The sequence below is a fragment of the Ceratotherium simum genome, chromosome 26, assembly GCF_057802395.1.
Source record: "Ceratotherium simum simum isolate JZ-2026a chromosome 26, ASM5780239v1, whole genome shotgun sequence".
In the NCBI taxonomy this organism is placed as follows: domain Eukaryota; kingdom Metazoa; phylum Chordata; class Mammalia; order Perissodactyla; family Rhinocerotidae; genus Ceratotherium; species Ceratotherium simum.
The window spans coordinates 18099123-18125753 of record NC_141925.1 but is presented as its reverse complement, the minus strand read 5'-3'; the positions used below and the strand labels follow the sequence as shown (position 1 = coordinate 18125753).

At 39.7% G+C, this 26631-nt stretch overlaps 1 protein-coding gene and 1 long non-coding RNA gene across 2 annotated transcripts; both read left to right on the top strand.

Moving 5' to 3' along the window:
- Window positions 1-257: 257 nt before the first annotated feature.
- Window positions 258-26623, top strand: LOC147913598 (uncharacterized). Its single transcript, XR_015548548.1, has 3 exons — window positions 258-352; window positions 10819-11017; window positions 26102-26623. It is a non-coding gene; the product is annotated as an uncharacterized LOC147913598 (long non-coding RNA).
- ANKS4B (ankyrin repeat and sterile alpha motif domain containing 4B) lies at window positions 12780-24416 on the top strand. The gene is made up of 2 exons (XM_004442957.3): window positions 12780-12943; window positions 21499-24416. Exons 1-2 carry the CDS (start codon window positions 12780-12782, stop codon window positions 22586-22588), a joined length of 1254 nt encoding a protein of 417 aa, XP_004443014.1. The 3' UTR covers window positions 22589-24416.
- Window positions 26624-26631: the final 8 nt, after the last annotated feature.

The window sequence follows — 26631 nt, the reverse complement described above, 5'->3', positions numbered from 1 at the left end:
AAAAAGTGGCACCTTTTCTACAAATGTGAAGGTAATTTGTTACCACGATGGTTAAGACTGTGGTAAGAAGACATTAGAGGATGGAGTGTGGAAGCAAGATTCAGAGAGACCTATTAAGAAGGCGGCCAGAGAGATAATAGGTTAATATGTTGCTCTGCCTCCCCAGGCTCCACCCCCAGGCTCACTTCCCACACCACTGTGCCTTTTCTCCAGAGTGTGAGGTCTTGCCTTGGAAAGGGCAACTCTGGTCAGAGCCGCAAACTGAGGGCTCTGGGAGACCAAGGGACAGCACAAAGTCCCTGAGCAACAGGGATGGAGAGAAGAAGGACCATTGTGGGAGCTCTTCAAGGTGGTGAGTGCACCGGAGATTAATTTCATTTGCCTTGCCTGACCCAGCCTACGCTGTGCTTGGGACAGTCACTGAAAAGTAGCTCCAGGCCCATAAGAACCAATCCTGCATAAGTGCACAAGGGTACAAATGTGTTCAGGTCAGGCAGCTTTGAAAATGAAGAATAGTTGTTCTATAATAAGATGATGTCTCATAACACTAGTTAGGAAAAACTAAAATCTTTACAGAAATGATAGATCCTTAACATTTTACTAAATAAACAGTAGGATCTCTTTCAAATTTATGTTTTCCACATTCTTTTCAATAAGTCTTTTTAAGTTTGTTAATTTATGTCTACAGGGTGTTCCCTCTCATCTTCTCTGAATGTCCTGGTCTCTACTTGAGTGTCATGAGGACACTTCTCACCTGCTAACCACCAGGCATTTCTTGAAGGGAGTTTTAGGTTGTTATATATAACAACAGTGCAATGTTGTTGCCTCATTTGGGCAGGTGCTCTCTTTACTTTCTGAAATGCAGTTCTTATAAACAACTGTTCATAATTCTTAAATTCCAAGCCTGTTGTCTTATTTTCCACAACAATTATAAAAATATTAATTGAAGACAACCTAAATGTCATCATCAGGAGACGGTTAGATAAACTATGGAATACTCTTCAGCTACAAAAATGCATCTATGGATTCAACTGGATCTATGAATACTGGTATTAAAAACATCCACAATAAAATTGGAGTTTTGGAACTGTATAATTAGTATGTCTCCATGTTTTTGCTTTAAAAAAAGAAGAGCAAGAAAAAACCCTATATGTGTGTCTATACATTTATGTGTATGTGTGGGTATATAGATGTGTATTTGCATTCAAGTCCGGAAGGATATGCCAGAGAGCTAACAGTGTTATGGGGGCGCGGTGTGGGGAGAGAGACAGTACAGGTATGCAGGTGGTCCACCCCAGTCTGGCTATGCTGGGCATTTACAACTGTTGTCCGTTCTGATTTGCTTGGGCTTCTGCTCTCCTGGTTATCAATATATGTAATAGGGCCGGCCCCGTGGCTTAGCGGTTAAGTGCGCGCGCTCTGCTACCGGCGGCCCGGTTCGGATCCCGGGCGCGCACCAACGCACCGCTTCTCCGGCCATGCTGAGGCCGCGTCCCACATACAGCAACTAGAAGGATGTGCAACTATGACATATAGCTATCTACTGGGGCTTTGGGGGAAAAAAAAAAAGGAGGAGGACTGGCAATAGATGTTAGCTCAGAGCCAGTCTCCCTCAGCAAAAAGAGGAGGATTAGCACGGATGTTAGCTCAGGGCTGACCTTCCTCACACACACACACAAAATATATATATATATATATATATATATATATATATATATATATTTGTAATATATCATTCCTAGGAATAGGAATAGGGAAATGGGAGAGTCCTGCCTTTTTGACTTTATTCACTTCTGTATTGATTAAATTGTCTTGGTGATAAAATAACCAATTAAAATAATTTTAAAGTGATAGCAGTGACAGTAAATCTGATTTGTATAGAAGTGATCTATAGAAGCTATAGAACCAAAGGCCTGTGAGTTCAAACTTCATGGTATAAAGGTAGAATGCCCAAGTGCATGGATTTGGTGCATGAGGCTTCCAAAGTCCAGCTCCCTATTATAAAATGAAGAAATGAAACCTAAGAGGTTGAGTAACTTGCCCAAGGTCATACAGCAAGTTAGTGGCAGAGCTCCAGCGAGAAACCAGGTCCTGTGCCCACTCCCAGGCTCTTTCCAATTCATGATGATTTTCTCTGTGCATGTGCCTGCTTGTGTAGGAGGAGGTGTTTAAAACTCTGTGCTTCTCCTGCAGTTCACTTAGCTTTAAAAGTACAAGACGGCATTAATTAGAATTTAGCAACATAAGATAAATAAGAAATATAGAAACTTCTACCAGTTAAGCTTAAAATAGCATTCAAATATCAAATATGAATTTATTTTGGAAAAATAAGAGACTATATCAATGGGAATGTTCTTGAACATTATATGGTAGTTCCTTTAACCATGTAACTATACAATGTTAATCTCATTTTCCCCTTTGGATCTTTAGACAGGTCCAAGTTGAATGAGCCTCCTAATAGTAATGGATTCAGAAAGAACCAGGACAAAGGCATAAAAGGCTTCATCGACTTGTAAATATAAAGATAGGGCAGCTTAGATAAATGTATGACAGAGAAGGCTCAGAAGTTCTAAATAAAAAGTCAGATACATACAAATGTTAACACAGATTGATTACTCCGTAGCTAGTAGCTAGGGCAATGGTTACCACAGAAATAGAGAAAAGGTTCCCTTGGCAATGCAGTATAATCCTTTTAGTTGATAGAAAATAAAATATGTTACATGTTAAAGTTCTGCAGGATGTGGTAGATTGATTGTAAAGGCCCCAGTCTTCTACCCCACCCTGTACTCCCATCCTTTGCAACGTGCTTTGCAGTCAGCCTGTTCTCCTGCGCCTCCTCCCTTGCTTGAATCTGGCTTGGCCTTGTGACTTTCTTTGGCCAATAGAATGGGTTGGAAGTGACGGTGTGCCAGTTCTGAGACTAGGTCTCTTGACCTAGTGCTCCCTCTCTTAGCATTCTGCATCCACCATGAGAACAAGCCCAGGCTAGCCTGCAAGATGATGACTGATCACAAGGAGCAGAGACAGGTCATCTAAGCTGAGGCCATCCTAGAGCAACTGGTCCCTACCTGACCTGCCAGTTGACTGCTGATGAGTGAGTGAGCCCAGCTAATGTCAGCGGAGCACAGAGGGATTAACCAGTTGACTGTAGACTTGTGAGCTAAATCAATGCTCATTGTTAAAAGCTTCTTAGTTCGGGGGTTTGTTAGGCAGCACGATGTGGCAATAGGTGTCTGTGACTATTATTTAGAATTCTGATTTCAAAATGAGCCCAGTTTTTTGTTATGAAACTGCAGATATCCTCCTATGGGAGTTTACTGAGCAACCATGAGACTTTGAAGTCTCAAAAGAAGCAACATGCATATTTGTGCAAGTGCAAACAAAGACTTTGCCTTTAATGGGTTTGCTTTCAATGGGGGAGACCAAAAGACTACTTATGTAACACACAAGACCTAAGCATAAATAAGTAAACTTAAATACACGCAGGTATATTCTTTTCTGTCCAGTATCTTTTTCTCTTCTTTTGTTAATAGCCTCATGATGTGCCTTTAGGGAACTCTCTTTCCCATTAGATATAACCTTGGTGAGACTTTTTCATTTTTTGAATCTTTTTTTTTTAATTGAAGTCACATTGATTTATAACATTATATAAATTTCAGGTGTACATCATTGTATTTTGACTTCTGTATAGACTACATCATAGTCACCATCAAAAGTCTAGTTTCCACCTGTCACGGTACACATGTGCCCGTTTACACCCTTTCGCCCTCCCCCTATCACCTTCCTCTCTGGTAACCACCAATCTGTTCTCTCTATCTATGTGTTTTAATGGTGGTGGTGGTGGTGAGATTTTAGTCAAGCTGCCTCCATTACCCTTTGGGCAAGGGGTAGGCACATGATTGAAGCTAATCAAACACTCTCTATGGAATTTGAATCTTGATCAGGGTAACACAGGTTGGAGCTCAGCCCATTCCCTGAAGGGTTATTACTTATTCAAGGAACAGCTGAGTTCTGTTAAACTTCCTTTTGATGCCGGCCCTGATATCAGTTCCCCTACATCAAACCCAGCATATATGGGGTTAAAACCAAAAGCACTCATCCTCTTTCCCTGATTCTCTAAATTACATTCATATGTAAATACAGGGTTTTTAAACCTTCCTATCCCTGAACTTCACAAGGCAAATAGAAGTTACAAATTGTTAGAGCCCAGGTGGCCTCATGCTAACATTTTGGCTAGTTACAGGTCCTTTGAAGTTTTGTTAACAGGGAAACTGATACCCATGAAATATCAAGAAGCTGAAGCTCCCAGACCCCAACTCCTCGGCTTCCTGGTGCCAGAATCCACCATCCACCACGGAGACAGACAACCAAGGACACCTGCAGATTCCCTTATCTCGCCCTCCCCCTCCCTGCCAGCAGCCTCACAAGGGCAAAGGCAGGCTGGTGGGGAAGAGCTGACCAGCAAGGCCACAGCTCCCCCTCCCTACAAGCAACTACATTCTTCACAACCTTTAAAACCCCTTTGCCTCCCATCTTTCGGGGAGACGAGACAAATTTGAGAGCTCTCCTCTCCCGGCTGACGTCACCTGAAATAAAACCTCTTTCCCTGACATAAGCCTGCCGTTCCTCTTTTATTTGGCCCCTCTTGTGTGGCTGGTAAAGAACCTGTGTTTGTATCCGATAACACTTTCCCTATATCTCTGTAATCCACCCCTTCCTCTCCTGATCCCCCTGTAGGTTTTGTAATCCACACCTTTGTCATTCACTTTTCACACAGAGTACTGGGAAGGAGTAGGTGGTTCTCAAAAACTGTGTGATTTTGTCACCGACTAATTGCCCAAAGAACTCAAGGACGGGTTCCGAAGAATGTAACTGTTTCCAAATTGTTTTTTTTCCTTTTGTTTTGTTTCCTTTTGTTATGTTAAGGAATGCAATCACCAACCACCCAGAACCAAACCAAGCCTCATCACAAGAGCTACCCCTATGACCTTTGCCTTATTTTTAATGCTAATTTTATTAATCTTATTTTAATCTCTCCAGGAAGAGCTTAGACCTTATTACCATAACCTGCAGTGTATGTGGAAGCATGTTTTCCAATTGAGCTTGTGCAAGTGAATACCCACCTCTCCCTTTTGAATATTCATTCCCCGTCCAAAATAAAAGGTCCCTGCTTCCCTTTGCTCGGGGAGAGCTATGAATTTGGAAATGATTCCACATGGTCTCCTATTTGCTGCAAATATACCTTACTTTGTGTGACAACTACTTCTGGTGGAGAGTCTGATTTAACTCGCCAGGAGGTGAACCCACTTTGGTTTTGGTAACAATTTGATGAGTCTCTGTAGGAAGGAGGGAAGTAAAGTTTTATTAAGGCTCACTGGGTACAGGTCCCGTACACTGGTGCATAAACCTTCAAGGTAGGAATAAGAAAAGGAAATGAAGGTTCCTTGAGGTGAATTTCCCCCCAGTTGATAGCTATGAAGTAGAAAGCTCTATGGGCTGAATGTGCCCCCTCCCCCCAACTCATGTTGAAATCCTAATCCTCAGTACCTCAGAATGTAACCCTAATTGGAGTTAGGGTCTTTACAGAGGTGACTAACTTAAAATGAGGTTATTAGGGTGGGCCCTAATAGAGTATTACTAGTGTCCTTATAAGAAGAGGAAATTTGGACATAGACATATACAGAGGGAAGACAATGTAAAGACCAGGAGGAGGATGGCCTTTTACAGCCAAGGAGAGAGGCCTGGAACAGATCGTTCCCTCACGGCCCTCAGAAGAAACCAACCCTGCCAACACCTTGAACTCGGACTTCGAGCTTCCAGAACTGTGAGGAAGTTGTAAATTTCTGTTGTTTAAGCCACGTAGTTTGAGGTACTTGGTTATGGCAGCCCTAGAAAATGTAAACAAATTCCCAGGTTGAAATACAACTCTGTGTGACTATAAACTATATATTCTCTTTTCTGTACCATGATAAGGGCTAAGACCATAAAAACCCAGATCCCAGCTGTTGTTGTTATTGAGAAAAAAAATTGAAGAGAAGAAGGCTTAAGAAAGGGCAGTAATTACACATCTACGCTTGCACTAAAGAAGGGAGAGACTTTCTACCTTTCTGCTACTAGTACTACAATTTCTACTTTACCTGTACTTTTAGAACTACTACTGATTTATATTCATTGAGTACTGACTACGTACCACACATTGTGCTAAGCATTTTACAAATATTAACTCAGTAATTACTTGCAATGTCCCTGTGAATAATAACTGGAAAAGTATTCTTTTCATTTTACTGATGAGGAAACCGAGGCTCAGAAAGAAGTAATTTGCCCACATAAACGGCAGGGTCTGATTTCTGGTTTAATATCTGTCAGTCTCTGACTTAAGAACCTGTGTTCTGAACCATTACTGTACTATGGCTTGATTTCAACAAAATTGGCATTCACATTCACATTTGCCTGTCTTTCCAGTCCAACTATCAGCTTTGAGAGAGTTGAATAGTTTTGATGGTATTTGGTGATCTGCTAAAGGGTGCTCTAACACACCTCCCTTGTGGCAAATTCTGCCATCTTGAAACAAAATGGCAGCTAGTATAGGTTTTCCAGTCATCATTATTCCTGCAGTTTTTATAGAACTTAAGCTTTGGGTGAGGACTCAGGTCATGTGATTATATTGGTTGAAGCCTTCAGTTCACAGAACCAGTAACTAATTAGCAAGGGGAAAAGGCCTAAGAAAAAAGGAAATTTGTCCAGCTAACAAAGCCAGCTGATTCAAGTGTAGAATTTAAGTTCACAGCCCCTATTCAGACTATCCAGTGTTCACATTTTAAAGAATTTCTTTTTGGAAACCTTTATAAAACTTTCCACTATTACAACACCATCTGGGATTTAGCATTTATAAAATGTGCAGTTAAGAGATGCCAAGAGATTTCTCATGAAAACCAGATGGTACAATAACAGCTCTGTCTATTTTTCTGGCAGAAAAAATAGGGCTTTGAATGGCTTGAAACTTATATGAATAAATTAAGCCCAATCAATACATCAGGGACACTACAATTTCAATAGTCAACTCACCCACCTAAATATTTTCATAAATGTTTTCATTTGGAGAAGAGAAAACAAAAGGGCAGACAATGGTTCCTTTGATTGCTTCATGTTTGTATTTAACAGTGTCTAAGGAAAACAACACCAATGACCTTCAGTGTGGGAAAGAAAGTTTCTTTGTATTTTAAGAGTGATATATATGTTTAAATGAGAAACAGGGGGTCGAAATCTCTTTTGAATAGGAAAAATCCCCATCAAATAGTTTGAGGAGTTTTATTACTGTGCTAAAGAGAAAAAAATTCATGTCTAAGTGACATTTTCTAGATAATACATTTGAAAATGTCTTTACCTCAACAGACATGTTTCTCATAAAGCCAAGCTCAGCAAACATAGCAGTAGTGTGTTAACAATGCCTTGTTCTGCCCTCGCCTGATTCCTGTAAGTTTTCTGTGTAACGACAGGACTTTTGTAATCGCTTTAACTTTCTTTGCTTTCTGTTATTGCCTTTATTTTCATTAAAATTCATAATAAGATACTCATTAGATGAAGTAATCTTGTTAAAAGCAAATGTTCTTCTTGGATCTTTTCTTTTTTCTTATTATTTGAAAATGCGCTTCCCTACCATACAAGTGAATTTCCTCTGTAATTAGACATGAATAGCTTTGGAGAACAAATACTGTCTGCTTTTGAAAGCCAGAGCTCTTGGAGTGCAGGGGGCAATCTCATTAATAAAAATATGTGTTTCTGGGCTGCAAAAGCTGTTGAATTTCTTTCCCAATTAGCAGTGAAGGGTTTTTCAGAACAAAAAGGGAGCAGTTTGGTTTCTACTTTGCTGGCATTGGTTTTTCTTGGGGTAGACTGGAAGTATCAACTACCGCTAATCTTTGTCCCTTCTTTTCCTCTCTCTGAGAAAGGAACACATAGGACTTTGTTTATTATAGATAGGTCAGAGTCCTAGGTAAATTCTCCATCCAAGTGCTACTTTCTCCTAGCCAGGATAGACTCCATGGTAGATGGGACACCTGTTTAGACCACCCAGCTGTCAGGTAGCTGCTATTGAGGCAGAAGAGGCCGAAAAATTATAAACACAACAATGAAGAGTTGAAAATGCCATTGCTCTATGGGGAGGAGGAGACTAATTGGTGGGAGGATCTTTCCAAGTGCTGCCTCTGGGGGCTGACTAACCCTGTTTTCTCTGGGTCATTGGCAAAAAGAAATGGTGTCTGGGCAGAAGGGCCTCTCAAAGTGAAGTAGTTAAATATTACCTGATGTGCCAGGTAATAAGTTGAGTTTCTAGAGTTTTAGGAAAACAAAGAAGGGAAAGAAGCTTACCCCTCTGAACCTAAGTGGCAGCCAGAGGGACAAAGAAATCACTGGCAGGATGTTTCCCTAAAGTTATACTAATATTACAGGAATGTAGGGAGGTGTGGGGGGCAGGGTTGGTTCCAAAAGAAGGTTGATGAGGGCCTTGACTTTCTAAGTAATAGAACAATCCAGGGGAGGGTCTTTGCTCCTTAAGCCTGATCTTCAAAGTCTCTCCACTATCGTGCATGGCAGATATTCTTCTCTGACCTTCCAAGAGTCCAGCAGCATGCTGTTGGAACAGACTCAAATACTTATTTCCGTAAGACCAATACAGTCAGAACATACAGTCAAAATCCACAATTGCCCCACAATTTTCCAGACTCCTCACAAGGAACTAGTGTGTATATTATATGCAAATCTGTGTTAGTTATTTTCATTAATCTCTGCCCTCAATATCTCCCGCCAATTTTGCTTCCTTTGGGCTTTGGGGAATGAGAAAATACACCAATTATCGCGCTATAGCGCTCACTCTCTCTCTTTCTCCTCCCTAAGCCACAATCGCACTACTTCCAGTTTGTAAAACCATACTTTATCGTTTGTAAGGAATTTTATCTCATTCATCTTTACTACTGTAAGCTTAGGTGATGATGACATGATCATAAGCAATATCCCCCAATTTTATTCACAAAGAAACGGAGACTCAAATAGATGGAGTAACTTGCCCCAGATCATATGGACTCTAGGTCTTCTAGCTCCAAGTTCAATTCTCTTTCTCAACCTCTTCTTGAAGGGATGGGGTAGGGAGGATCTTCAAATTCAGAAGGATTTGTTTCTGCTTCTCCTCTCCTTCCCCATCCATTCTTATTTCAAGGAAGAAGTTTTCTCAAGGAAATGGCCAGAGGATGCCAGGATCCTTACCATTAAGAAAAAAAAAAAAAAGTTCAGATGTTTTACCATTTCACAGGAGAGTTTAAATCTAAGTCGTAAGTACCACTGGAGTTGAGAAACTCCTCGTTCTCCTCCTTGTCCTCCATTTCCAACCCTTCTTCCTCTTCTCTATAATTGCTCTGTCCTCCTTCTCCTTTGCTTCCATCCTCATCCCTATCATTCTCTTTCCCCTCATCATAGCTATCGTTATCATTATCATCACCACCATCATCTTCATCCAGTAGAAGACTCCTTGTCTGACACTTGGCATTCTACTACAATTAATCCATCTTTGAGAAGCCCTCTCTCAAGTTATATATGATTTTCTGTTTAAGAGTGCATTAATGAATGCAACTGTGTCTAAATTAAAGTGGCTTTTTAAAAAATTAATTGAGGAAGAATGTTACCTTGTTCTCAAAGTACCCACAATGATGTTTGGATATTTTACTCTCTTTGGGCTAAAAAAAATTTTTTTTTTGCCACTAAATAATGCTTCCCTCCGAGTTGTTTCTATAGCTTCTACTGGTGTTTTCATAGAAACCAGAAAAAGGAACAAACATTGATCCTTGGAGCTAATTTTTTGAGGAAACTGCAAATGAAAGCCTTGTACTTTTTCAGAATGGGCAAATAATTTATCTTGGAATAAAGACTTGGAAAAAAAGAGATAATAGGAATAAACAGTTAAAGACTTTGAAAATAGACCTGCCTCACATCAGTTCTGTGGAATATTATCCAAACATATTAAGGATTTTGTAACAATATGGGAAATGTTTGTGGTAGACTAAAGAGAGGAAAAGACACAATATAAAATGGTATGTATTTGTGATGAAAACTATGTAAAAAATATACCACAAGAGAATATATAAATAGTGCATCAGTTGTGTAAGGGTGATGGGTTCTAATTTTATTGCAATGCCTTCGGAGAACATGGTCTGCATGAAACCTATTATTTGACATTTGTTGAGGCCTGCACTGGTTCTATTAGGTGGATAATTTTTATAAATCTTCTCTGTGTGTTTGCAAAGAGCATGCATTTTCTATTGAGTGCAGGGTTCTGTATAGGATTGTTAGATCAAACTTTTTAATTGTGTTCAAATCTTTTATATCTTGACTAATCTTTAGTCTCATTGACATATAACATTTAGGGGGTATATTAAAATCTCCCACTATGATTGTGGATTTGTTCTTTCTCTTTAAATTCTATTAATTTTTGTTTTCTCTATTTTGGGGCTATGTATTAGGTATATAAAAGTTTAGGACTATCATATTTTCTTGATGAATTGTTCCTTTCATCATTATGTATGATCTCTATTCCCAGTAATTTTTTTTGGCTTAAACTATATTTTGTCTGGTATAAATATAGCTATACCAATTTTTTGTTAATATTTGCTCAATATAACCTTTCCTTTTTTTTTTTTTTTTTTTGTTGAGGAAGATTGGCTCTGAGCTAACACCTGTTGCCAATCTTCCTCTTTTTGCTTGAAGAGGAGTGGCCCTGAGCTAACGTCTATGCCTGTATTTCTCTATTTTGTTTGTGGGTTGCTGCCACAGCATGGCTTGATGAGTGGTGAAGGTCTGCACCTGGGATCCGAACCTGCGAACCTGGGCTGCCAAAGCGGAGCATGCTGAACTTAACCATTACGCCACCGGGCTGGCCCCCAACCTTTCCATTTTTTGCTTTCAGTCTTTCTGCAATTTTATATTTTAGATGTGTCCATTGTAAATAAGACATGGCTGAGTCTTCTAACTGGTAAGTTTGGTCCATTTACGTTTATTTTGATTACAGATAGATTTGGACCATGTTTTTGGTCTTATATTGTGATCTTTATTTACACTAATTTTTCCATGCTGTTCCTTCTTTACTTAAGGTGGAAGTTTAAATTATTGATTTGAGATCTTTCTTCTTTTCTAATACAGGCATTAAAAACTGCAAATTTCCCTCCTCAGTTCTGTTTTAACTGTATCCTATAAATTTTGATATGTTGTATTTTCATTCAGTTCAAAAGGATTTGTATCCAGAATATATAAAGAACTTTTATAACTCAATAATATGAAGACAACCCAGTGAAAAGGTGGGCAAAGAATTTAAATACAAGATAGAATGGCTAATAAGCACATGAAAATGTGCTTGACAGCATTAGTCATTAGGGAAATGCAAATTAAAACCACAATGATATCACTTCACACCCACTAGGATGGCCATAAGCAAAAAAATAGACAACAAAGGCTGCAAGGATTTGGAGAAATTTGAACCATCATACATTGCTGATGGGAATATAAAATGGTACAGCCACTTTGGAAAACAGTTTGGCAGTTTCTTAAAAAGTTAAATATAGGGGCCGGCCCAGTGGCACAATGGGTTAAGTGCGTGTGCTCTGCTGCGGCAGCCCAGGGTTCGCTGGTTTGGATCCTGGCACATACCGACGCACCGCTTGTCAAGCCATGCTGTGGTGGTGTCCCATATAAAGTGGAGGAAGATGGGCATGGATGTTAGCCCAGGGCCAGTCTTCCTCAGCAAAATAAGAGAGGAGGATTGGCAGATGTTAACTCAGGGCCGATCTTCCTCAAAAAAAAAAAAAAGTTAAATATAAATTGCCATACAACCCAGCACTTCCACTCCTTGGTATATTCCCAAAAGACATGAAAATATATGTCCACACAAAGACTTGTATGTGAATGTTCATAGCAGCATTATTCATAAAACTAAACTCTGGAAACAATTCAAATGTCCATCAACTGTTGAGTGAATAAAGAAAATTTGGTATATTAGCATAGTAGAATATTATTCAGCAATAAAAAGGAAGTACTGTTACTTGCTATAGCATGGATGAACCTCAAAAAATTATGTGAGACTAAAAAAAAGCTAGACACAAAAGACTATATATTATATGATTCCATTTATATGAAATGCCCATAGAAAGCAAATCTGTAGAGATAGACAGCAGATTAGTGGTTTCCTGGAGTTGGGAGTGGGAATGGGGTTTGACTATAAATGACCATGAGGGATATTTTTGGCGTGATAGATATGTCTAAAATGGAATTATGGTGATGGTTACACAACTCTGTAAATTTACTAATGATCATTGAATTGTACACTTAAAATGGGTGAATTTTATAGTATGTAAATTATACCTTAAAAAAAGTAGTTAAAAAAATAAACCTCCCCAGTGAACTAGACTAGTTTTGAATTGTTTGGAAATTATTTTCTACATTCTGTGCCTAAATGACCAATATTATACTCAAGACTTGTTAATGGACATTAAAAAATTAAATGTGCCTCAAAACACTCAAGATGAACACAGCAGTCACGGCCATTCCAGAAAGAAAAGGTCCAAGTTCAGTGCTGTGAACCTTTCTGGCTGCCATCCATGGAGGGAGGCTGGAATGAGCTTTGCCCTGGGGTGACACTCTTCCTTGTCACTGATTAACCAGCTTCGTAGGAAGCCTGCTCCACTAACATCCTGCTCTGCTCAGAGAGTGATATCTGGCCAAGCTTTTGTGAGCAGGAAAAAATGTCCACTCACTACCACCAAGCTGCTAGTGATAGCTACCTGGAACTTCTAAAAGAGGCTACCAAGAGAGATCTGAATCTTTCTGATGAAGATGGCATGACTCCCACACTACTAGCAGCCTACCATGGGAACTTGGAAGCCCTAGAAATAATCTGCAGCAGAGGGTAAGTTCAACCTGATGGTTTCAGTTGGAAACAGTGTTTATAGTAGGATTCGGCAGACAGCAGCAAGAGGCAGGGAAGTCAATGAACATACTTGGCCTTCTTTCTAGACTGTCTAAATAGTTGTCTTTTTAGAAAGAGGGAGAAAATTACCTAGAGATTCTGTCTTTTCCTAGTGAAAACTGGCACCATGGGGGTGGCTCATCCGGTATGAGCCACACGCAGAGAGATCCTGAACTCTAAGGCACTGTTACATGTCTTGAGGGGAAGATATTTTAATCCTGTGCCTTTAAAGATCTTTTCTATGAAATGTAAATGGTTGACTCCTTAAAAAGAGATCTCTGTTCTACTTGGTTTTAAGATGTCAACCTTGATTGGAACAAATGATGTGTTTTTATTTTATTTTTTTCATCTATGCCATTAAAATCCCACAGCCTTTTATTAATACTCAATCTTAGAACAAGCCCATGATTCTTAGATGAAGTTGCTGGCTTTACAAGCTGTGAAAGGAACCTTCAGCCTGTCTTAACTTTATTACCTCTCTGGCTGTTAGATACATACATGCACACATATTCCTCCTAAATTCTAATGCAGGAATTAGCTAGCTGTTTTCTTCTGCTTGTTACTGAGGGGGCTAGGCAGCATTGGCAACTAGAACCTAAGAGAGGTAAAGAAAGAAAAAAAGAAAATGTAAATAAAGGTGCCAAGTGAATTTATTTCAATTCAATACACCTTTATTTATACATATATATAAATATACATATTTATATATATATCTGCTATGTGCCAGCCATTTTGCTAGCCACTGGGGATGCTATGATCAACAAAAGAGACACAATTCCGTCCTCATGGTGATCAGATTTAAGAGAGGAAGGCAGAAATTATATGTCATGTATGATGTGTGTTACAAAGGGAGAAAGAGAGGACACTAAATAAACAACCCAAGCATCTAGGCAGCTATCCCGATCTAAGGGGTGAGGGAAGGCTTTCCAGAGAGTTTAAGCTGGGATGTGAAAAGTGAGAAGGAGTTGGCCAGATGAAGATGGAGGGAAGGGTGTTTCCCCTAAGTGAGAGCACTGTGCATTCTGGGCACTGAAGAAGTTGTGTGTGGCTGGATGTGGCTTGAGTGGCAAGAGGTCAAGTTGTAAGAGACAAGACCAGATCACAAGAGCCTTGTAAACTCTATTAAGGAGTTGAACTTTATCCTAAGGGCATGGGAAGCCATTGTCATGGGTTTACACAGGGGAGCCGCCTGGTAAATTTGCGTTTACAAAATTTGCTCAGGCAGCTATATAGCAGTCAGAGAAAATGGGGGCTATTTTAATGGTTGAGATGAGAGATGAACTGGACTTGGGTAGTGGCAGTGGGAATGGAGAGATGTGGATGGATTTGAGTGGCAGTTCAGATGTAGGAGTGATTATGATTGACTGGATGTTGGGGTGGGCAGATAAAGAAAGAGGAGGATCCAGGCCTCAGCTTCTGGCTTCGACAGCTTGTCACTGTTGGCACCCTTTACTGAAGTGGGGGGCACTTTAGGAAGAACCAAAGGTGGAGAGATTTCCTGAGTTGAGAACTGAATGAGGAAGTGAGTGGCGGTTGATGTTCTCCATTCCTTTTGCCTGATTTGACTTCCTTTTCACAGATACCTCCTTCTATCCCCACCCCCATCAGTCAGCCTTCTCCTGATTGTAATATTGTGCATGTCTCCCCTTTTCCCAAACTTTCTTCATCCACTCAAAGTATACCACCTCTGACCAAGTGCAAGATATCAGGTACTTCACAACCAATGCAAGCCCTTGCTCCCTTTGAGGTCCAATTTAAATGGCAACGCCTAGATATTTTTTCTCTCTCTGTCTCCTTTGTATGCCGGAAACATTTTCTTACACTTAGTGTTCTGCTGGTCTTTATGACAAAAGTAACATAAGCTGAGCCCAGAAAATTAAATCATATGTAGGCACACAAATTATAAAGAAAAAATGTCCTATAATGCCATGCTGTTAACATTTGTATGTTTTGTATATATAATATATATAGTGTGTATAAATATATAAATATTACATATATATTTATACACACACAAAAAGATGGTATCCTAAGTAGGCAATTTGGTAGCATGCTGTTTTTTTTTTTTAACCACTCAATACGTCATGAACATTGTTGCATGTCAACACATATTCTTTTATAATTTAATTTTCAGGAACTTCTTACTATTCTAGTCAATATATATATAGTTCTTAGTCAATCTCTCTTTTGCACAAATAATTTCTTTCCTGTAATTTAAACTGTGCTGTGATGAATATTTTTATACATAAATCTTTGCTCACATTTTCTTGAGGATAAATTCTCCAAAGTGAAATTTCTGGATCAATTGGCATGAGCACTTTTGCGTATGTATTGACAACTTGCCCTTCAGATAGTGAGTACCCATTTTTGTCAGTATTAAATAAAGGTCCAATATCAGTGTGGTTTTAATGTTCTTTTCTTTGGTTACTAGTGAGGTTGAAAATTCTTTTCATGCTTAGTGACCATTGTATTTTCACGTTTGTGAACTGTGTATTTATAGCCTTGTCCCACTTTTACATTGGGATCTTCAACATTTCTCGTTGATTTATAAAAATATGTTTTTTAAAGTTAGAATATAAGCTTTTTCTCATTATATTTCAAATATTTTCACAATTTGTGGTTAATATTTTTGACAATATATATCTTAAAAATGAGAATATAAATATATTTAAGTATATATTTTTAAGTGTATATATTTTTATACTTAAGCCTGTCAATTTTACTATATAATTCTAACTTTGAGGTCATGCCTAAATACTGACTGATATTTTCTTTAGTACTTTTTTAGTTTCATTTTTTATTTTAAATACTTAATTCATATATCATTTATTTTGATTTAAGTTCTGAGGTTATGATCTACTATACATTCTCCAAGTGGTTAGTCATTTGTCCCAACACAATTTGTTACATAGTCCGCTCTTTTCCCATTTATCTGACATAGTAAAGTAATTTTTCTCAATGTAATATCAAAATCCAGTCCACTAAGTTATATTTATTATACATTGGCTATGGGCACAAAATCCTTCTAACCCTGCGTTTTCTAGTCCTTCCTTCTCAACTTTTGTCTTCTGATTCTAGTACATCCCGGATTTTGTTTCCTTCTCTCCAGAAGCATTTAAGATGTGTTACATTAAGTTGGCCTCGTGTAGGCTGAAAAAAAATGTCTTGTGAGGGTTTTCCTAGGTCATCTCTCATTTTGACCACAGCCAATCTTTAGGAATTGTGTGAGATCAAATTGCCAATTAGAGTGAAGGGAATTAAAAAGGGAAACAAAGTAAAAATTGAATCTAGAAACTAATCAATTGTTGAGGTCCATTCCAGTCTGATGATTGCAGTGTTTATCAGTCACTACCTGATTGCGACAATGAATCATGTGGTAATGATTAATATCCAAACTCTGGCTTTGTTAAAAACTGTTTTTCTATTTTAAACTTAAATATGAAAGCATTTACTTTGTGTTATCCTACACTGGGAGGATGCCCCCAATTACACAAAATTTCATTTTGCCTTTAATGTGTGCATGATATTTAAAATTTTCTTTCATTTTCTAAAATGGAAATAAATTTTCTTCCTCTCTGATTCTTAAAGGAAAAGTAATACTTATTGTTACATTTCATATCATATTGGAAAGATATATTTAATAAAGTAAAAATCACACCAATTCTTCCAGTCCTTAACATTTGGGTATATATCCTTCCAGCCTTTTTCCTTTGAGAACATGCACACACATGTACATTTTTACTCCTTAAAAAGACAATCATATTATATAAACTGTTCTGAAACCTGCTTCTAATTATTTAACAATATATCATGGACCATTTGTGCTTAAAGGTAGAGATCCATGCCACTATTTTTAATGGCTACACGGTATTCTGTTTTATGGTTTCATCATAATTTATTTAATCAGTTGCCTGTTCATGATGTTTAATTTGAATCTAGTCTTTTAACTATTATAAGTAAGTTAGGATGAATATCCTTGATCATTCATCTTTGCACAAGGGTCTGATATTTCCTTAGGATAAATTCTTTTTTTTTTTTTTTTTTTTTGTGAGGAGATCAGGCCTGTGCTAACATCCGCCAGTCCTCCTCTCTTTTTGTTGAGGAAGACTGGCCCTGGGCTAACATCCGTGCCCATCTTCCTCCACTTTATGTGGGAGGCCGCCACAGCATGGCTTGCCAAGCCAGTGCTTTGGTGCGTACTTGGGATCCGATTGGTGCGTGCCCGGGATCCGAACCAGCGAACCCCGGGCTGCCACAGCAGAGTGCATACACTAACTGCTTGTGCCACCGGGCCGGTCCCGCCTTAGGATAAATTCTTAAAGGCAGAATTGTTGATTCAAGAGGGTGCTATGTTTTAAAGACTTTTGGTATGTATCGTACCAGGAAATTTGAACCACTTTATGCTTCCTTCAGCATTGTTCATTTCTCCACACTCCTGCCAAAACCGAGCATTACTATTCTTTTTAATCGTTGCCTATCTGATAGGCAAAAAAATAGTAGGGCATCGTTTTCATTTCTTTGATTATTAGTGAGTCCAAATATCCCTTCTGTAGAAAAACATTTTTGAAGGAATAATATTTTTCTGAGAACAACTGCACAAAAAATCAAATCAACTTCAAAAAGAGAAATTGAAATGGAACCGATGCTCAGAGTAATTTAATATAAGACAATTGCCTATTTAGTGACAATAATACCAATCCAGCTTTAAAAATTATTGCCCAAATGCACTGATCTACCAAAAAGCAAGGGCAAAATATAGATTTAGAATTTCTTCATTTGGAAAAAAAAATGAATAAGAAAAAAAAAACACTAGACTGAATTTAGCCCAAGGAAATGATATGTACATCATTGATGCTATATGTAACATCAATATTGGACTCAGGTCATCAAATGAGGGGGACCAGTTTGTAAATCCCAGAGCATGTATGTCTAATGGTTTTATCAAGAAATGTGAAAGACACCAAGGATTGAAAGACAAAGATTGAGTTTAGAAAGATCCCATGAAACTTGTCAATAGAAAATATTTTGATTTAAATTGTACATCAATTTGAAAAGTTGTCTGTAAATAGAATTTTTGCAAGTGGAAATAGCTTAAATGCACTACGGAAACTCATAAATCACCTTACTGACAGTTTCATCTGTAAATTTGAAATTTTGCATTTGAAATTTTCTTAAAAGAAGACCCATCTTTGGGGGCATCTCAGGTTTTCTTCATGTTCTCCTCTCATCTTGAAAGGATCATTTAAGATCCCTTGAGATGGGAAAATTCCATTACTCTATGGCCTGAAGGATGAAGATTTAACCCAAACTTCTTAATAGCCTTTAATGTCCCACCACAGCTCATTTCTCTCAATAATTTCTTTTGTAACTTATCCAATTCAAGGGTAATTTCAGGCAAATTTAATCAGTATGTTTTTGTTTATGTTTATAGTAACGTCTTGGATGTTTTACAATCTCTCTTTGTTGTGTAGGGTACTTAAGGAGTCTTTTGAATATGGTGTTTGGTTAAAATAAATAGAAAGTAAAACTACATCTTTGGAAGAGAAGTACTGTGCTCCCCTAGGATACACAACTGTGCCAAAGTTGAAAGGGGTTTCCTTTGATCCAAGACAATTAAATCAGGCTAACTGACCAGAGCCCTCTTGAAAGTGGCTGCCCAACAGAACTGTGTTATTTAATATTTGCTTTCCTTAGATTCAATTTCATTTTCTTTTTTTTCTCTTTGCACTTGTTTCCCTTGCCCCCATCTCCATGCACTCTGGTCACACTGAAGTATACTCCTGGTTCCCCAGATATGCCATGTAATATCACCCATATGTGCATCTGCTCATACTGTTCCCTCTATTCAGAAGGAGGTTGCCAACTGCCAGCTTATGGGCTGCATCTAGCCCACAAATATGTTTTATTTGGACTTCACTGTATTTTTCTTTTAAGTTTCAGCCAACATTTAGAAGTCAAAAAATTTCACATGAAATTCTGCATTTCTGGCCTTGTTTGAAAAAAGGAAACTCTGGCAATATTGTGTCTGCTTTTATTCAAGGTAGCCATCAGCTGTGGCTGAATGACGGCTCTTCTTTCTAGATGGAGCTGGTAGTTGACTCTGACTTTGTTGAAAGAACGAACTTGGCCTCATTTAGTTACTTAAATTATCTGCTTGGCTACTTTAGGTTGAGTTTGAGACTTCTGCTAGGAGATATGATACAAAGGACAAAAAGACACAGGCTTTGCCCTCTGGGATATTATCTAATTAGGGAGATAGGGCATAAATATTTGACTAAGTAAGACTATAAATGTTAAAAAGTCACAGGATCTATTGTAGTGCTGTGAGAATTTACTAGACGAATGTGAGAAAAAAACAAATATATGAAATTAGGGATTATGAGTTTAGAGACAAGGGAAATAAAAATAGGTAATGTTTGTTGAATATTCACTATGTACCAATCACTTTTCTAATGCTTTATGTATATTAATTTATTCACATAACAATTCTATGAGGAGGAAATATTATCCTCAATTTACAAATGAGGACACTGAGTCCTAGAAAAGTTAAGCTTGAGGCCTTGTAGCTGGTAAAGTGGAAAAGCTGAGGTGTGTTAACATAAGACCATATTGTGTTGGAGACCATTAGACTTGGAGACAGGCCTGATCCAAAGTGTGTTGCCTGTGTACCATTGGGCAAATCAATTAAGTGCTCTGAGTCTGATTTTACTCCTCTAATAATCATTTTCATCTTCCTTCTCTAAGAGGGAGATTGTGATGGTTGGAGGGGGTGGGGGCAGTGAATATGTGCTTTGTAACTGAAAAGCATGAGGAGGCCAGGGGTTCCCATGGAGGAGACACAAATCTGATTCATCAAATTATAGGACACTAGTTGGGTCACATTAACTAGTGCAGCTCTTCTCAATCTGCAGAGAGCCCAGAAATCACCTGGGGATCTTGTTAAACTTTGAATTCTGATTCAGGAAGTCTGGGCTGGGGTCCAAGATTCTGCATTTCTAACAAACTCACAGGTGATGCTGCTGCTGCTCCTGGTCCAGGGACCAAGCTGAGTAGCAAGGAATAGTAGAAGGGTTACAGTGCATTAACATGTCAGTTGCAAGGGCATGGATCTTCTCTTCTGTTTCCACCTTCTGCTCACCAGAGGTTAAGAGGCCTTCTCAGAAGCTCTCTCCTCTCCTTCCATGGAACCAGCCTGGTAGTGAGATCCTGATTTTGAAGTCTAGACTAGGGCAAGGGAAGGTGCCCTTTAGTACCTGTATTATCAGAGTTCTAAGCAGTGGCTTGGGGGCCAGAGCCATAGTTAACAATAAGTTATCACTTTACTTTCCGTTTGTGCCTGTTTGTAACTCAAGACCTCACAGGAGGTGGGGGTGCTTGTAGCCTGGGCAAGATTCGTGTAGGCATTCATTCATTCGGCAAATCTTTATTGAGCACCTACCATGTCCCTGTTTCTGTGCCTGGCATGGGGTCTCTGGCTTTACTACCATCTAATAGTGCCCCCAATTCCACCTTAAACCTTTGCAGAACTATTCACATATATGACACTGTAATTACATGGAAGTAGGTTGGGGAATCAATGGAGAGGTTCTACCCTTTGTATAAATAATGGTTGTAGCAGACACCGTTTGCTACCTACCCAACATCCATTCCTCTTTTCTTTCTTGCTGATGGGAACCCAGTTTTGTTCAATTATTTATTTCCCTACATGTGACTCAGGGCAGGGTAGCAGTGGTAGAGTGGGAACCACCTCTTACCAGCTCATAAGAGATGATTGCTAAATTTTCAGGAAGTTTGAGAGTCGGTTAAACACAGCCATTATTAAAAATAAAATTATATAAACTTATTATTTGATAAATTATATTAAAAAGTACTCAGAACTCATTACTTCCTAATTATTTTACTATTATCTATGCTTTTAAGATTTTGCATGTCTGTTATATCTATATGGTGGAGACAATTTAAATGATGTGCTACTGCACATCTCTTCCAAACTCCATGTCCAGTAATAGCACCTTAGTAGCCTGAAATTTGCCATGGTAGGTATATTTACACCACAGAAATTGGCACACGCTATAAATCAAAGCTTTGATTTTTTCCCTGGGTGAGCCAGTTGTTGACATTTACCAGCACATCATCGGGTAATCTTATCCCTACCTTCAGGAGAAAATTCTAATTGATCTAAGTTAAACAAGGTAGCTCTATTTCCCTTCTCTTAGGAATGTGACCCAATTCTGGCCAATGAGACATGAAAGTTGCTCTGTTGGGGAGTTTTTTGGAAAGCTTTTCTTGCTTCAAAAAAGGAGACAGGGTAGAGATGGGCTCTTTCTGTTTCTGCCCATATGATGTCTGGATGTGACATATCTGGACTTTCACAAGTTATTACAATGCCAAGGCAGGATTAACATGCATTTTGTTCTTTTTTTTGTTTTTATTTTTTTGGACCTCGTGTTCAGAGAAAAAAATTTAGTATGTATTTTTGATATTTTCTCTTCTAGAGGGGACCCCGATAGATGTGACATCTGGGGAAATACTCCTTTACATTATGCAGCCTCCAATGGTCATGCCCACTGCGTCTCATTCCTGGTCAACTTTGGTGCCAACATCTTTGCCCTGGACAATGACTTACGGTCTCCTCTGGATGCTGCTGCCAGCAGAGAGCAGAATGACTGCGTTGCTCTCCTGGATAAGGCTGCCACTGCCCATAACATCATGAACCCCAAGAAAGTCGCCAGGCTGAAGGAGCAGGCTCAGAAAAATGCCAGGAGGCAGATTAAAGAGTGTGAGAGGCTCCAGGAGAAGCACCAAAATAGGATGGCCCGCACCTACAGCAAGGAGGAATCTAGGACTCTTTCTTCTTCCAAGGGCACTTTCCCCAGGTCATCCCTTTCAAATGCTTCTGCTGCCAGCACATTTGGGTCACTGTCTAAGGGCATTAAAGATACCTTCAAGCTAAGGTTCAAGAAGAACAAAGATACAGCAGAGCAAGTAGAGAAGGAGAGCAGAAGTGGGCAAAGAAACATGATGGAAGTGTTCAGAGAGGAGGAGGAAGACGCATTCTCAGGGGACTTCAAAGAGAAGCTCCAGTTCTCAGAAGAGGAGGACAGCTGTGTGCAACATGAATCCATTCTCAACCGTCCAGGTCTAGGAAATATTGTTTTTAAGAGGAACAGAATATCAAGCCCCGAAGAGATCTCAGACAGCAAGAGGGAGTTGGGATTTAAGATGCCCAGTGAAGTGCTTCAAAGACAAGGAGGAGCAGAGGCTGATGAAGCTGAGGCTGATGAAGAGGGAGAGGAAAACAGCCATGAAGATGATCTGCCTTGGGATGAGGATGAAGTGGAGTGGGAGGAAGATGGGGTTGATGCCACTCCTCTGGAAGTGTTCTTACAGTCCCACCACCTGGAAGAATTCCTTCCCATTTTCATGAGAGAGCAGATTGATTTAGAAGCTCTGTTGCTTTGCTCTGATGAGGACCTTCAGAACATACAAATGCAGCTGGGTCCAAGGAAGAAAGTTCTTAATGCCATAAACAGAAGGAAGCAGGTGCTCCAACAGCCTGGGCAGCTGGTCGACACCAGCCTCTGATGGAGTGTGAGGTCAACAGGGTAAGCCTGTGGCAGTGGGGTGACCTGTGGCCCACTGCAGCACTCCAGACAACAACCCCTCTCTACCCAATGCCAGACCACTCAGAATGGTTTCTGGGGCATCTAGGAGATGCCCATCTAAGAAAGAGGCTCAAAATCTACTCTGAGAAATACTCTATACATGTCCAAATAAACCACCAGTGAGAAACTCAAGGAGAGCTGGGAATAAGAAAATGATGTTTCTCTTCAATTGTCTTTTTGATATTTTTGAATATAGAAAGGGGTAAATGGATGACAGAGAAGAGAAAAAGCTTTCTTTGCTTTTCCGATTCTGGACTTAAAATTATAATCTGTCATCACACTAGCCTGCCATTTACTTTCTGATCCTTACAGCCTGGGGATTCTAACTCCAGTTCTGGCCTTAGCTCTATGACCTTGTCTGTTGGTGGAGATTAAAGTTCCTCCTCTGGCCTGAGATTTGATGCCCAACTTAAATGTATCTAACCCTTCAACAGATGTTTACATGTTTACAAGTAATAGAAATGGGTCTATAATACTTCTGCCTGAGAACAGAGACAGAGTGGCAGGTAGGAAGAATGAAGAAAGAAATAGAATATAGGGTACCTGTTGTGGACTGAATTGTGTCCCTCCAAAATTCATATGTTAAAGCCCTAACCTCTAATGTGGCTGTATTTGGAGACAGGACCTTTAAAGAGGTGATTAAGGTTAAATAAGGTCATAAGGGTGGGGCCATAATCCCATATGACTGGTGTCCTCCTAAGGGGAAGAGACACCAGGGATGCACATACACAGAGAAAAGGCCATGTGAAGACACAGCAAGAAGGTGGCCATCTGCAAGCCAAAGAGAGAAGCCTCAGGAGAAACCAGACCTTCCATCACCTTGATCTTGGGCTTCCAGCCTCCGGAGCTGTAGGAAAATAAATTTCTGCTATTTAAGCCACCCAGTCTGCGGTATTTTGTTATGGCAGACCTAGCAGACGAATATAGTGCCTAAGCAAGAGAGTGGGGGAGGAGAGAAAGAAGAATATAGAAAAAATATCTGGCCTATTTGATGATTTTTCTAAGGGTAAATGCCTCCTGAAACTTAAAGGAAAAAAAAAATCTAGGTTCTTTGTAGGGAGAATTTGATTGTAAATTTTACATTTTCATGCTCATTATGCACATATCTTTTATTTATTGTTGTCTGTCACCATTGCTGCATGTCTGAATACATGTGGGTTCTACAGTATAAACTGGCAACATTGCTGCTGACATTTTTTGAACTGCAATCCCAAATTCAAATTGAAACTCTACTGAATAGCTAAGCTTCATTGGATTTTTATAGCCAGACTTACATCAAGTGGGATTTACCATCAATTATGTGTATAATATAGAAACAGCTGTTTATCTTCAGCATGCTTCCTGATTCACATCTGTTTTGGTTACTTCAAGAGGCACCATGGAGCAGATAAGCTTAAGGAGGATACAGATGCTCAAATCTGATGAACAATTGGCTCATTCTTCCTCAATGGTTGGATTCAGAAAGGTTGTCAGTCACAGAATAAATATGTTTAATCATGTTTACAAATATTGCATTTTGTTGGTTGGAATAAACTGAAGTTGTATTTGCTTTAAAAAATGTGCATTAAAGCAGTTGGCACATAGAAAGCACTCAAAAAAAGTTTGTAGCATCTGAGCCTGCCTGTATTAGTACTTCATTATTTTAGATGCCAGGATCCTCTCTCCACGTATTCCCCAGAACCCGCCTGATGAGCCACTCGTTGCTAGGATATAGGAGAATAAGCCACCAGGGGAGTGCTGTTGTTAACAAAAAGGATGCTCTCCAGTAGTGCTTTGTACATCATTGTCAGATGTAAAAGTAATATAGAAAGCCTGGTGATGTATTCTAGCAAACGAGAGGCAGCATGAGGTGGTACGAAGAATTCTGAGCTGGAAACCAGCATTGCTACTTGGAGGATAGAATATAGTGTTATGGAAATGGAAAGGTGCTCTTTGGGAGAATGAGAAAAGGCAGGCCAGTGGAAATGTCACCTGAACTCAGCATAATAGGATTTAGTTCTGCTTACTCTTACCCTTGCCGCCTCCCTCTAGTCTAGGTTGAGTACTTTTCCTAGCTGTGCAGGCCATCTTCTGTTTAACCCTCCAGAACCTTTCTCTGTAATTTTCTACCCTCCTCTGTGTCCCAGTGGCTGAACTCCGTGGACTGCATCAAAGGGCTCCCTCGCCCCTGGGCTTCTGGTTGCGTTTGGCCAATGGGAGATACCATCAGGAGACTAGAGGAGGAAAGAGAGATTGAGACATTTATTCCACCTGTTTCTTCCTTGTTTGGCAGCCCTCTGCTATAGCTCCAGGGCTTGCTGGGTTCCTCACTGCTCTTGCAAACTCAGCAGTGGTAGCAATGTCTTCCTGTTGCTAGCCTCGGGCTGCTTCACCATTCCCTTCTGGTTCCTTTAACTCTGCCCTCTCCTTTCTAAACGGTCTCTTTGTTAAATTCTCTTCAAACACCACTTTTGAGTACAGCATCTATTTTCTGCTGGGCCCCTGTACCATATGTCCCTATAACACCAAAGCATGGTCCTGTGATTGCCTTTTTACGTATCTGTCTTCCTAGACTGTGTACTCTTTGTGGGGGAGGACTACTTCTTTTCTGTTGTATCTCAGCGGCCTAGCACAGAGTATTTGTAAGGGCTCTTATGGAAAGAACAAAAGAAGAAATCTATAAACGAATTAAGGCATTTTAATAATCTCATCATCACACACCCTTCTGTATACATCCCTTAGGGTTGTGACCATTAAGTTCCCCAGAAAGACTCCACAGTCAGTTGAGGTGTGCAGAAGCAGATCACATGGGTATTTTATTCCAGTGCAAAGGCCGCTGTCCAGACAGCCTGACAAACATGATAAACTTTTGGCTAAGCTACCTGGAGCGTGAAGAGGACCTGCCAGGAGGGGTTTGGGTAGGAACAAAGTAATAGAACATGATTTTCTTTGCTGCTGACTTATCTGATAACCAGCCTAGGGGTGGGGGTGGATTTGGATGGGGCCTTTGGCAGGACAAGGGCAATACAACTCTGTTAGTGATTCAGGGGAGCTGGAGGAAGCATCTCTACACCTCAGTTTCCCCATCTGTAAGTTGAGGAGGTTGGACTATGTGATTCCTAATCGTCCTTTCAACACTGATACTATAGTGGACAGCTATAGATTTGTCTACCCAATACCCTTCCTCCCTCTTTTTGGGAAGAGACCCCTTCCCTTCTGTCATCTCATGTGGTCAGATGGGCTGACTGAACTCCTGACTTCAATGTGGGCATCAGATTGCCTTGGATGCTGCGATGATTCAGGGATAGGCCCATGGCCCTGGCCTGTGCCGGAGTAGTCCATCTCTTTTAGCCACAGTGTTAGGCACAGAAATGGTCACATGACCTAGATGGTCCACTGAGTCCCAATTCTGGAACTTTCAACTCTTAAGGATGAGAATCTCTATTTCTTTTAGGGTTGCTGAAGAGGACAGCCTATGATTCAGGAGCTCCTGGCAAACACCCTGCCACTACCAGAGGATAGCTTGCTTGATCATGGAGCCAACACTGAAGAAAACAGAGCTGAGGGATGGAGAGAGCAAGACTGGGTCCTGATGACACCTGGAGCCCCTGGATACAGTTGCAGCTGAAACTAGTTACCTGTGTACTTCTTAATTATAAGAGCCAATAAATTCCATTCCTTATTCATTCATTCATTCAGCTTAAGGTAGTTGGAGGTATTGTCTGTATCACTTGTGACCAAAGGAGTTCTGACCAATATAGAAACTCCATCGTTCCTTGAATTATAAGCCAGAAACCAAAAGCTATTGTATGACCCCATTTATATGAAAAGTCCAGAAGAGGTAAATCCATAAAGACAGAAAGTAGATTACTGGTTGGCAGGGGCTGGGAAGAAGGGAATGGGGAGTGACTACTAATGGGTACCGTGTTTCTTTTTGGGGTGATGAAAATGTCCTGGAATTAGACAGTGGTGATGGTTGCACAA

Coding starts and splice junctions, on each gene's coding strand:
- ANKS4B (XM_004442957.3), top strand. CDS start 12,780: ATGTCCACTCACTACCACCAAGCTGCTAGTGATAGCTACCTGGAACTT. Junction 12,944..21,498: donor GAAATAATCTGCAGCAGAGG/GTAAGTTCAACC, acceptor TTTCTCTTCTAG/AGGGGACCCCGATAGATGTG.